Here is a 12939-nt window from a genome sequence, read left to right as displayed (position 1 = left end):
AAATTTTACATATTATTTGATTCAATTCTTAATTTTAGATTTGAATTTTTAATGAGTTAACTATTAAAGGGGAATATTATAGTCGGTTTCTTATTCAAATCAAGAAAGTTATTTCAGTATAATGAAGCTTTGTTGCGCTTCAGGGAAGAAAAGGTAAATCCACGAGTTCCGTATTAAAAAAGAGAAGATAATTCTCAATATCGTTAAAAACACATGAACAAGGATTATTGGAATGCCAGTGTATATATGAACCCCACGTTTGGTATCATTTAGCAGGCGACCGCTTTTATTCATCTCGAGTTGTACACCTTACATGGCTTTGTGTACAAATGACAGTTTATTTGAACAAATTGATATGTAAAATGAAACGATCATTTATATTAAACAACTGATACTAATCTTTTGTTAAGTGGATTTATTTATTTGATGTTTTACATGTATTTAAAGTGCCAACATTCAAAGCCAACGTTAACTAAGGATGTGCTTTGTGAGTGTATGCTTTGAGCAACACGTCCAATCCAGCACGTGTGGGGTTGGCGAATCTTCAAAATGAATTCAACTACAAGAAGAACCACGAGGCATTGTTAATGAGTGCTTAATTTTGGATTTCATAATTTCGTCAGTTTAGATATTGTTTTTAAATGATGAGTGATGTTCTAAAATCATTGACTAGGTCAACTACCGACATAACTTTCACCAGAGGGTTAACATTTGAAAGATCACAGGTTGTTGCACCTGTTGTGAAATTAAAATATGATGTTCCAAAGTCTCCTCCAAATAATAACATTCGTTATAAGAGGAAGATGGTCTTGTCAATTCCTGTTGAACAAAAGATTTCCCACAGACATAGTTTGCGGTTGTTAAAGTCTAATACATTTATACATCCGGACAACTTGGGTAAGTTGTTTAACAGTGATGTCGAGGACGAATACAAGTTTTAGCATTTTTGTGTTTATTGTGCCGAAAAAGGAAGACCCGACCAAAAGACGGTCTGGAATGAACGTGCAGAAGAAAATGTCACGAAAGTTTAAAGAAGAAATACACAAGCTTTTGTCATTACGTAAAATTTGTTTTGTACTTTTAGGGGAGAATTATTTTGTCACCGTCAGTACATAAATGATATAGTATAATACCGAATGGGACTTATAAAAAGGTGTATTCGATTAAGTAAAAGTGTTTGAAATATGTTTTTAACCATTTTAAATTTCATCGTAGGAATGATAGTAGGAAATATTGATTATGGTCGAAATTTAAGTGGGACAGCACCAAAGTTCCGATACCACATTAGTTCGACACCCCAGAGATATAAGGAAATTTTATCTGGACTTGTACTATACATGTCCCTGATTTAACTGTTTAAGTGATGAGACCTTTTTGGTATTTTGCTTTTACATTCACCTGTATGACTCTGTATTCATAAATGTCATACACAGTTTAGTTTGCTATCCTCAATTTTCATTCAGTTTGGAATATCTTGGAAACAGTTAGGTTCAATACTTATTGACATCAAATTCAGATTTATGTCAATATTTCAATTTCCCATGTAAAACCAAAATAAGAATAACTTGTTTAGGATTTCCATATGTACCCAATTTTTGTCGAGCCTGCGACAATTATGTTGCGAAAGCGAGACATAGCAATCCTAGATTCCGTCTGCTGCATTCACAGGCAGTGTCATTAAAGTTTTTTTAGACATCAATAATTTTTGTCAAGCCTGCAACTTTTGTTGCAGAAAGCTCAACATAGGGATAGTGATCTGGTGGCGGCGGCGTTAACTAACTTCTTTAAAGCTTAATATTTCATAAGGTAGAAGACCTGGATGCTTCAAACTTTGTATATAGATGCCTTTTGATATGAAGTTTCCGTCTGTCATATGTCCATTGTCCTTGACCTCATTTTCATGGTTCATAGACTACTTGAAAAAAAGTTAAGATTTTTTGTAATGTTAATTTCTCTCTTATTATGAGTAATAGGATATTATATTTGGTATGTGCATACCTTGCAAGGTCCTCATGTCTGTCAGACAGTTTTCACTTGACCTCGACCTCATTTCATGGATCAATGAACAAGGTTAAGTTTTCTTGGTCAAGTCCATATCTCAAATACTATAAGCAATAGGTCTACTATAGTTGGAGTATGTAATGATTGTAAGGTGTACATGTCCAATCGGCAGGTGTAATCTGACCTTGACCTCATTTTCATTGTTCAGTATTAATAGCTTAGTTTTTGTGTTTTGGTCTGTTTTTCTAATACTGTATGCAATTGGTCAACTATATTTGGTGTATGGAAATATTTTACAATGTACATGTCAGTCTGGTACGTTTTATTTGACCTTGACCTCATTTTTCACAGATCATTGCTCAATGTTAAGTTTTTGTGTTTATTTGGTTTGGTCTGTTTTTCTAATACTGTATGCAATAGGTCAACTATAGTTGGTGTATGTAATGATTGTAAGGTGTACATGTCAGTCTGGCAGGTTTTATTTGACCTTGACCTCATTTTCACGGTTCATTGCTCATTGTTAAGTTTTTGTGTTTTGGTCTGTTTTTCTAATACTGTATGCAGTAGGTCAACTATATTTGGTGTATGGAAATATTTTACAATGTACATGTCAGCCTGGCAGGTGTCATCTGACCTTGACCTCATTTTCATTGTTCAGTATTAATAGCTTAGTTTTTGTGTTTTGGTCTGTTTTTCTAATACTGTATGCAAGAGGTCAACTATATTTGGTGTATGGAAATATTTTACAATGTACATGTCAGTCTGGTAGGTTTTATTTGACCTTGACCTCATTTTTCACAGATCATTGCTCAATGTTAAGTTTTTGTGTTTATTTGGTTTGGTCTGTTTTTCTAATACTGTATGCAATAGGTCAACTATAGTTGGTGTATGTAATGATTGTAAGGTGTACATGTCAGTCTGGCAGGTTTTATTTGACCTTGACCTCATTTTCACGGTTCATTGCTCATTGTTAAGTTTTTGTGTTTTGGTCTGTTTTTCTAATACTGTATGCAGTAGGTCAACTATATTTGGTGTATGGAAATATTTTACAATGTACATGTCAGTCTGGTAGGTTTTATTTGACCTTGACCTCATTTTTCACAGATCATTGCTCAATGTTAAGTTTTTGTGTTTATTTGGTTTGGTCTGTGTTTCTAATACTGTATGCAGTAGGTCAACTATATTTGGTGTATGGAAATATTTTACAATGTACATGTCAGCCTGGCAGGTTTTATTTGACCTTGACCTCATTTTTCACAGATCATTGCTCAATGTTAAGTTTTTTGTGTTTTGGTTTGTTTTTCTAATACTGTATGCAATAGGTCAACTATATTTAGTGTATGGAAATATTTTACGATGTACATGTCAGTCTGGCAGGTTTTATTTGACCTTGACCTCATTTTCATGGTTCATTGCTCAATGTTAAGTCTTTGTGTTTTGGTCTGTTTTTCTAATACTGTATGCATTAGGTCAACTATATTTGGTGTATGGAATGATTGAAAGGTGTATATGTCTGTCTGGCAGGTATCATCTGACCTTCACCTCATTTTCATGGTTCATTGGTCAATGTTCAATTTTCCTGGTTAGCTTTGTTTCTTAGATACTTTAAGCAATAGGTCAACTATATTTGATGCATGGAATGATTTTAAATTGTTCATGTATGTCTGGCAGGGTTCATCTGACCTTGACCTCATTTTCATGGGTCAATATAAAATTTCCATGGTTTGGTATGTTTCTTTTATACTATAAGCAATAGGTCATCTATATTCGGTGTATGGAATGATTGTATTAAAGGTGTACATGTATTTCAGGCTTGGTTTATCTGATCTTGACCTCATTTTCTTGGATCATAAATGTTAATGTGATACTTGTAGTAAAACCTTATATTTAAGACTATCAACATAAAATCAATTGTCAATATAGTAGGCGAGACATTTCAGTGTGTGCACTCTTGTTTTTTAAATTCTGTATTTTACTGATAAATGCTCACTTTTTAAGTCAACATTACACTTTTACACTGACAGCAGCAATTGTAGGCAAGTCACAGGGTTCTGTACAAATTTTTATGTCCTAGAATGCCTACTTTTAAGTTTGTATAGATGATTTTGAATTCGTGCACTTTCCTGTAAATTCCGTATGTCACAATGCTTATGTTATTACGTCACAGTAAGAATCGATTGTTCCATGATGTCAAACCCATACCTGCCAACTTTTCAAAATCTCTATTGGGGATTTTAAGCGAAAGAGGAACTTATTCTCCTCTGTTATTACCATAAGTGTTTGAATCTACTTCTAAATTGTTTGAACGAGTATGTATGTGCTTAAATACCCTTTTAACTCATCTTAATGTCTGTTTTGAGGTGTTCAAGTTATGAAATAAAGAATTTCAAAATTCAGGTTGAGACCTCTCATGGGGGATATCCCCCATAAATCGGGATAGTTGGCAGGTCTGCGTTTACAAGGATTGACCTCAGGTCAACAGGTTTAACTCATTCATAAAAGACAACTCGAGATTGGTGTATTGGCACTTCAATATGGTAATGAATCTTGACATCTTACAGGTGTTCCCATATATTCTAGGTAAATAAAAAGAATTCCTACCTCCCTACCCTATTCTTGAGGAGGAAATCCTTGACACTCACTTTTTTGTTTGGCCTAAGCCCAACAGTCAGTAAATATATGTCTGAAAACTAACAAAATTTCCAAATAACAACACATCACATCATACATTGTACCTAAATGAAACTAGATTGGCACAAAAACCTACCAAGAATTTCAAATAGCAATACACCACAAAGTTTTGAAATGAATACAAAATGGGTCGAACAGTAATACCTCCTATTGCAGCACCTACCCGTAATGTATACATTGTTAATTTGTTCCCATCCTGAATGTGCATGAAATATTTGCCACTGGACGTAATAATAGATCAATGATTCAATTGGTGATCACATATGATATAGTAAGGCCATCATTATTTTAAGTAGTACACAGCAATTGACACAATTAAATAAGAAGTCTGCTTTTAAATTTCATTAATATTAGGCAAGAATTGCAGTATCCAGATTTGTAATTATGAATCAGTCAGCTATTATGTTAAAATTGATATAGTTAGTTCATTGATTCCATGTTTTGCTAACAATATAGTTACATCAGCATGTTAAGAAAAACGATTAGCCTTTTAAGAAGCTAATGTATGCCACATTAATATTCTTAAACAGTCATTAGTTTGTACATGTAAACCAGAAAATTTTCATCTTGTTTAAAATTACAAAAACCCAAATAAGTTTAAAGTAAATTGGATTAACCTTATATCTAGATACGGCTTTATCAGAGTGCTTGAGAAAACTTTCAATACATGTAACCTTAATAATGAAGACTATATTTGTATTAACAGTTTTTGATGATAACCTATAGATACAGTATATTTACTGTTGGTGAAATGTTACCAGATTATGTAAATACATGTTGTACTGCAAACACAGAAATGTTGGCACAGTATAGGTCTGTGTTTAAAAAAACAATATATTTTGATACTATGTATTCAAATGACTTGGAGATCTCCTTAGGCTTCAAATATTAGGCAAAAAAATGTTTTAATATTTATATTATAGACATACAGACTGAGTTTGTGAAAGACATTGGTAAGACCAGTAAAATGACTGACTTATATTGTTGTTATAAAATAATCATCAAGTGGCGAATATTTCATGCATATTCAGGACAAGAACAATTAAACAGTTAATACAATGTATAGGTTCTTAGAGTTATTGCAAAAGTTCTTAAAATGTACATTGAGCATGGCAATATCTCTACAAAAGGCTTCCTATTTGAAATCCCACTTCCAACTGAACTTTGCTGCAGATTTGTTCATTCCACACAACCTGAAATAAATGGTCCACTTTGACTGCTATACAAGAAGAGTACAGGAATGACCATATATCTATTCCTCAGTCAACCATTTGAGTGACCAGTAAAATGAGATATTTACTGGATTAAATGTAGGATAAAAATGAGATCTTTTTCTGGACCAAATGTTGGATAATTGTCAAGTAAAAGTTTGTTTGGATCAGTAAATAATAAGCAAATATTAAGTGAACCATCCAGCACCTCTACATTGTAATTGTAATTTTAGATATCAGCCAGAAGGGATAAAGGAATTTTGTTTATCTCTGATGCTTCCTTACATCAATCAGTACTTTTGAAGGTTGACTGAGGTAGGGCATATATGATATAGCTTGAATATGGTTATATTTCCTGTTATTTAAATGTCACAAAATACAGCACTTTTATTATATACATGTACATGTAAATCAGAAGTCATTTATCAAATGCTGTTGTTGGTAAAAAACCTACAAGGTCTATCACATGAAGTTCATAACAAAATATGTTGTATCTGACCTTTTATTTAGGTAATATCTACATTTTGTTTGCCTTTAACCCTGTTTTCCATATTTACGTATTTTAATGCCTCCCACTTTCTGAAAAAAATTAGGCCTTTTTACATTTCACCCTTTTTTCTATATTAATGGCTTTTGTCACCTCCCCTTTTACTCCATAATGATGGTTTTAATATCTTACATGATTTTCTTATATGAAATAATTTTTCGCCATGCATTATTATTTTAAAAGGGAGGTATAATAACTTTATGTGTTCTTCTGAATTCTTTTTAATTGCAATCCTGTATAATCTTATAAAGACATATTTAGATAAGTTAGTTAAACAGTCTTACACCATTGTCAGAACCAAAATCACATATATTATACAGCGGTCTCATTGCATTTTAATGTATATGAATGTGCTATAAAAAACAGTATAAACCATGTGATATTGTGACACGGAGTTATAATAGATTGAGCTGCATTAATTAACTTATTAAATCTATTAAGGTCACTATAGGTCAGATTATAGTTTTAATATTGATTATATGATATAATATCACTAGTATATAATGTTTACAAGAATTATTGTAAAAAGTTATTACATATCTTATGTCCATATTTACTTGTAAATGAAATATGATCTAGAAAAAGATCTATGTCTCTACACTTAATAAAGAAAATATTGATAGGTATGAAAAATTATGAATAAATCTTTTTAATCTGAATTAAAAACTTATGAACAATTTTATTCAACAAATGAATTCATACATTATAAAACTGATTCACTCTTAAAATGAGAAAACAATCTCATGAAATGTTGGAAAATATTTTATTATAGGAACAATGGTTTGACTTATGAATGAGGGTCGTAATTGGGGTACCTTCATGACGAATAACGGTAAAAATTCTTGCCAAATGACGTTAACGGTAATTTTTGGTGCATGACGATAGAATGTACACTTTCTTTTAGACGATAAAAAAATCGACTGATTTTGACGAATCACGTTAAATTTTTTCCAAAAATAACGGTAACGATAATAATTTTATACCTCTCACGAATCACGACAAGGATTTTTTGCAAATCACGGTAAAATTTTAACCAATTTGACACTAACGGTAGCCGAAAATGACAGTTTGACGCTTGATGGTAAAGGGCATTCATTCCCTCATGAATGAAGCAACACTTGATAGGACCTTACACCATATTGTTTATAGTTTTTGCCAAATTTTTTCATATTTAGCTCAGCTTGCCCTAAAGGCCAAGTGAGCTTTTCTCATCATTTGGATATCTAGTTTATAAAATGTGACGGATGACCCTACCTGCCATCCAACATGGCTGACATGAATAAAAATAAAAGGCCTTAAGGGGTAAAAGTTTTGTCTATTAACTTGAAAACCGCTATAAATAGAGAAAAACTGACAGTCCATAAATGTTCAATATGCTGAGATCCACCTTCTGTCTATTTACATCAAAACGGTCAGATGATTTCTTATAGGAGTTATTGGAATTTTTTTTTTCATTTTTACCTATTATATTGAAAACTATAATAGATAAGTAGAAATTCAAATACTAAAACGATCAGAAAGATAAGATCTACTTAAAGTCCATCAATATAATATTCTATAATAATTTAAGAAAATTCCAGACTTAATTGAATTTTAAAATCATCTTGAAAACAATAATGGATAAAGAGAAACTTTAATCAGCTAAATATAATTAAGATTTTTTTCATCACAAGTTTTGTGCATATCCCAGAATTGTCTTTGATAGTTTCTATGTGTAACTGACACAGGGCAGAGCAGGGGAGACAAAGCACATTTTAATTTGAATAATATTTTTATGTTCAAAAGAAAAAGAGAAAACACAGATATATTTGTACAAGATGACATTTTTTAAAATAAGATTTTGTGATCAAAATTAGTGTCATATTGAAACAAATTTTGATTGTACTAAGTTTCGCTGGGATTTATACAGTGTTCAAACATAAATAATTTAAACTTCTTTAATTGAACCTTATACTTTGAATAAAATAAGATAAAAATCAGAGTTGTCATCAGTATGACAATGCTAGACTATAGAATTAGTTTGTTCACTTGTTACATGTATTTTGTTATTTATTATTAAAAATCTGAATGTACCCAGTAGTCATATAAGAATTGAAGCACTTGAATGTCAAATTTTCTCTTTGGGGGCATTTTAATGTATCATAAGTTTGAGATTTGCTTTAAGAAGATCATTTTAATTGAAAAAATAATTAAATAACTAAAAGGTAATCTACAGCACTTTTGTATCATTGAATTTCAATATGTGGTAAATTTAAATACATTTTACAATTATGGAAAATGAAGAAAAAAATTAAATATTAGATTATCACTTCATCAGAAAGATGAATTGCTATTACTTTAAAATTCTATCTGTGTCAAACATTTATATATTACAAAATATACCTCTTTTAGGACAATTAAGCCTATTCATTGATTAGAGCAAAGTTGGCATGATTAATATTTCCTTTCATTTCATGGTGGAAGTTCCATTTCATGTTATGGTCAAATCACCTGGCCCCATTGTGACATTTGTATCATATTGTCATCACTTGACATTCATATTTTCTCCATCTCTCCACAAGGCCAAATGAGTTAAACTTGGCAGAATAATATATATCAGGGTTTTCCTAAAATCTCCCATGTCATTGACTGATTTGAAAGAAAAAAAAAATGCTGCCAGAGAATATCTTATGATTCTAATTTGCCAGTTTAGAAAACTTTTTTTTAGTTGAAACTACATTTATAAGGCCAAATATTTTGAAAATTGAAGAGATTGATGATTGAGTAACCCTTTACAAAACGTCCTCGAGCGATTTTGACAGATGGCAAACATGGTGGCATTGATGGCAAACAGTTCTCATTGTAACCCTATTGTTCTCTTATGAAACTGTATGACCAATTTTAACCAAACTTTTTAGGAATGATATATGAAGTGTCCTCTACAAATGATTCTCATTAAGTTGTGAATGGATGAAAATATGGTTGCTACTGGCATTCTTTGATTCTGATTAAACAATTTTAAAAATCTTTTTGTTTGAACTACAAAGGGTTCATTATTTGTCTAAGCAGTTTATCTATCTTTAGTGATCACTAGCATGTACACACTGAGATTGTGAGTTTCAAATCCAACATGTGGCAGTTGTGCTCTGATGGACTCTGGATCTTCTGCTAAAGGTAGGTTTTTCCCTCAAGATACTCTGGCTTCCTCATCTATGACAAAGCAAGGAGTGCTGAAAGTGGTTTAAACACCCCAAAAAATAAATAAAAAATCAAGTAATCATAATTGCACTTTCATATTTCATTATGATTTTTTCAGATTGTACAGTAAATGCTGATGGTCAGAAGGTGACAGGAATTGGATTTGGTAGAAGTTATGACGGAGAACATAAGAGAAAGACAAAGTACACAGAGACGGACAGATATGTTAAAAGTGCCAGCGATGACAGTAAACATGGGAACAGAAGCAAGTTAGTCATCAAATATAATCAAATCCTCCTCCTTTACTTTAGATAATAGTGACCAGATACAAATTGTCCTTGTGTTGATATTATCTTTATCCTACACAAAAATAACCCTAATCACAAGACTCACAGACGAAGTGCCATGGTGTCAGTTCAATATGATATTTGAATTAGGAGCAACAGTGAAATGATTCTCCAATTTTAAACTAGAGAGTGAAATAGAAACTAATAAATTGTTTAAATAATTTTCCAACATTTCCACTATAGACCTAAAAAAGTTGATCATAGGTCAGTGTTCAATCCAAAGCTATATACTGGATCATAAGCAAGTGCCCTGTCCAATGGTATTGTTGAGTGCCAAGTTATCCAGAAACAATTGTACTCTGTTGCAATGTAATAATTTCCATGGAAACATCATTTAGGCGGCTGAGAATTCTTTAAATAGTCAGTGACTACACCACAATTGTTTATACAACCATACATTTTGACTGAAAATAGCAATTCCCAATGCAATATAATGCTACATTTGATTGGATGATGTCTGCCAACACAGTCACATTTGATGTTCCTAGTCATTGGCAAAAATGTTAAGACATTTACTTTTGACTTCATCTTGTATTATGATAAGATTAACTATAAGGTATTGGAAAAGTTACCACATTCTATTCTGGATTTGAAGGTTGCAAATATACTTTTTTTCGGCTCTACTCCACATCGCCTTACATTTAACTGCATTTGTAACTGTCAAATCTCCAATTGATGGTAACAACTTTTCAAACATAGGACAGACATTCCTTAATAATTGATATCTAGTACATATACCATTTTGCTGTTTTCACAATATTACATGGTTTGTATGCAATATACAGATAGCTACTTATTTGTGGAAGCCTCGATTTACAGTGGTTTCATACTGGTAGCAGATATTTTGTATATATAATAACACTACATCCAGTTGTTTTTTGGGGAATAACAGCACATTGGTCTTTGAATCAAATGATGAAACAAGATATGGATAACCCTTATACTTGTTCCTTTTATGGATAATTTTTTAATTCAGATTTAAGAAAGAGGATATATTGATTGTGCTTTTCAAGCTAAAAATGTTGATTTAACTGTTCAGTGTTTGGATTTAAAAGCAATATTCATGTATATAAGTTATTAGGAAGGTGTTGTAAAATTGAAGAAATGTTTAATAAGCCATGAAATTATGAACAGATTAATGTATTTTAGCGATTATTTTGATATACCTCTATATATAATAATAATTTAATAATATTAAAGTTAATATGAATAAATGAAAGAATGAATGAATGAGTAAACATCACTTTTTCCTATTACGGTAATTATTGTGTCTAGTTTTTCTTGAGAAAAAGAGGCATGACTTCAACATCCCTCGTTAGGAAGACTTTCAAATGTAACAGAGTTATTGGAATTTGAACACTTTAGGAGAATGATTGATTCCATTTTTAGTATCAAATAATACTTTATATTTAGAAAGCAGAACATTTGCATTATAAAATGGATTTTGATAATGAATAGATTGATTGTTGTTTGGTTAATGTCATATTGATAATAGAAAACTAACAATATTGTTTTCTCATACTCAGGAAAGCTAAAGAGCTGACATTTTACAAATATTGGAATATTAGTTAAAATGTAAAAACCATGTGTGGATGTCATGAGGCCATCCAAATATAACAAATGATGATGAACAATACAGTGTAATAACACGTGTTGTTGTTGTTTATAAGGTTGTGATGCTTCATGAATGTTGAAATTTAATTTCGGTCATAACTGAATAAGCATGTAAAACACATTGATGTGTACGCTACTTTGGACAAAATGCTTCTGATAGAAAATAACTTAGAGATGCAGAATAACTTTAAAAAGGGATATAGTGGCAAACTGTAACGGTTGTGAAAAAATAAATCAAGAAGATAGAAATAAAGATTAAGAATAAAAAAAAAAATGATCAAACATAGGATTTTCCTTAAATGTCATTATATGTTTTTTCACTTCCATTTGAAAGAAACTAAATTGTTTCTTTTGGTTGAACTTGAAAGAAAGAAGTCTCCTTTTAAAGACATTGTCTTTTTCACTTTTTAAGCAATACTGAAGATTTCCCAAAGTATCAGGTAAAATAACAATTAACTTATGTCAGACAAAGTTCAAATTGCTTATATTTGCCTTACTAGTAAGTATTTATTTCTTTTTAAATGGAGTATAAAGTGTGATTAAATCATTGAAGTAGTACAGAAATATTTTGTACAAAAGGTCAATTGTAGCAAGATCCCATTAGTGGTCTGAATCATTTATTTTTAGATATATATAAAAGTTTATGTTATGAATAATTCATCAGTGTTAATGAAAGAAATATTTTATTGCACAAGTACACATTGCATTGTCATCTTTGTGTAGGACATTTAAAGTTGTCTCCCTGTATATGATGAAAAGTGTGTCATGGAATAATTAGCAGCAAAGTAAACGTTTCAACTGGTAGCTTTTAGATAAGACTGTCTAGCCTTTTTAAAACTGTCATAATATTATTCAAATTGTTCTTTCAAAACCTTAAAATGTTAAAACAAAAGGAGATTGCATGTCTCTATTTGATTGGTTTTCAATTTTTCAGAGGTTTAGGATTTTTTTCTGGTTCCACATTTACAGTTTTGCTTCTTTCACTATATTTAAAAGCAACTTATTCTTTTGGATATTTTTTGGGATACTGGTAAATCATGTTTAGGTGCTTTTGCTGCGATTTTCTTACCTTGTTGATATATTCATATAATTATTAAGAGAAGATCCAAACATTACAATTACCAATATATATTGACATTATTTTTCTTCTGACCAGATGAAAGTGGTGAATTTTGATTACTTCTCCATCCCTTAATAGTGACATTGATTGAACCACACCGGGTATCCCGATCGGAAACTGCTGATGGATCTGAATCCAGAGGAGCAATTAATGAAAAGTTTGTAACAGTGGGTAAGTAAAATCTGGATTTTTACCTACCCACTGTTACAAACTTTTCACTAATTGCTCCTC

General features: G+C 31.3%; 1 protein-coding gene across 2 annotated transcripts in view; it reads left to right on the top strand.

The window, feature by feature from the left end:
- The first annotated feature begins 376 nt into the window (after positions 1 to 376).
- LOC127699443 (uncharacterized) overlaps positions 377 to 12939 on the top strand; it is a 114839-nt gene continuing 102276 nt past the window's right edge. The window contains exons 1-2 of one of the 2 annotated variants that reach the window (XM_052203039.1): positions 377 to 897; positions 9746 to 9896. In XM_052203039.1, coding sequence (XP_052058999.1) covers positions 642 to 897; positions 9746 to 9896 — 407 coding nt within the window. In that variant the 5' untranslated portion in view covers positions 377 to 641. The remainder of the gene's footprint in view (positions 898 to 9745; positions 9897 to 12939) is intronic. The other variant, XM_052203040.1, reaches the window with a different exon arrangement.

This window comes from Mytilus californianus, unplaced genomic scaffold (genome assembly GCF_021869535.1).
Source record: "Mytilus californianus isolate M0D057914Y unplaced genomic scaffold, xbMytCali1.0.p SCAF_1, whole genome shotgun sequence".
NCBI lineage: Eukaryota > Metazoa > Mollusca > Bivalvia > Mytilida > Mytilidae > Mytilus > Mytilus californianus.
Note: the sequence above shows the minus strand (reverse complement) of the source record. Positions and strands in the feature narration are given on the sequence as shown.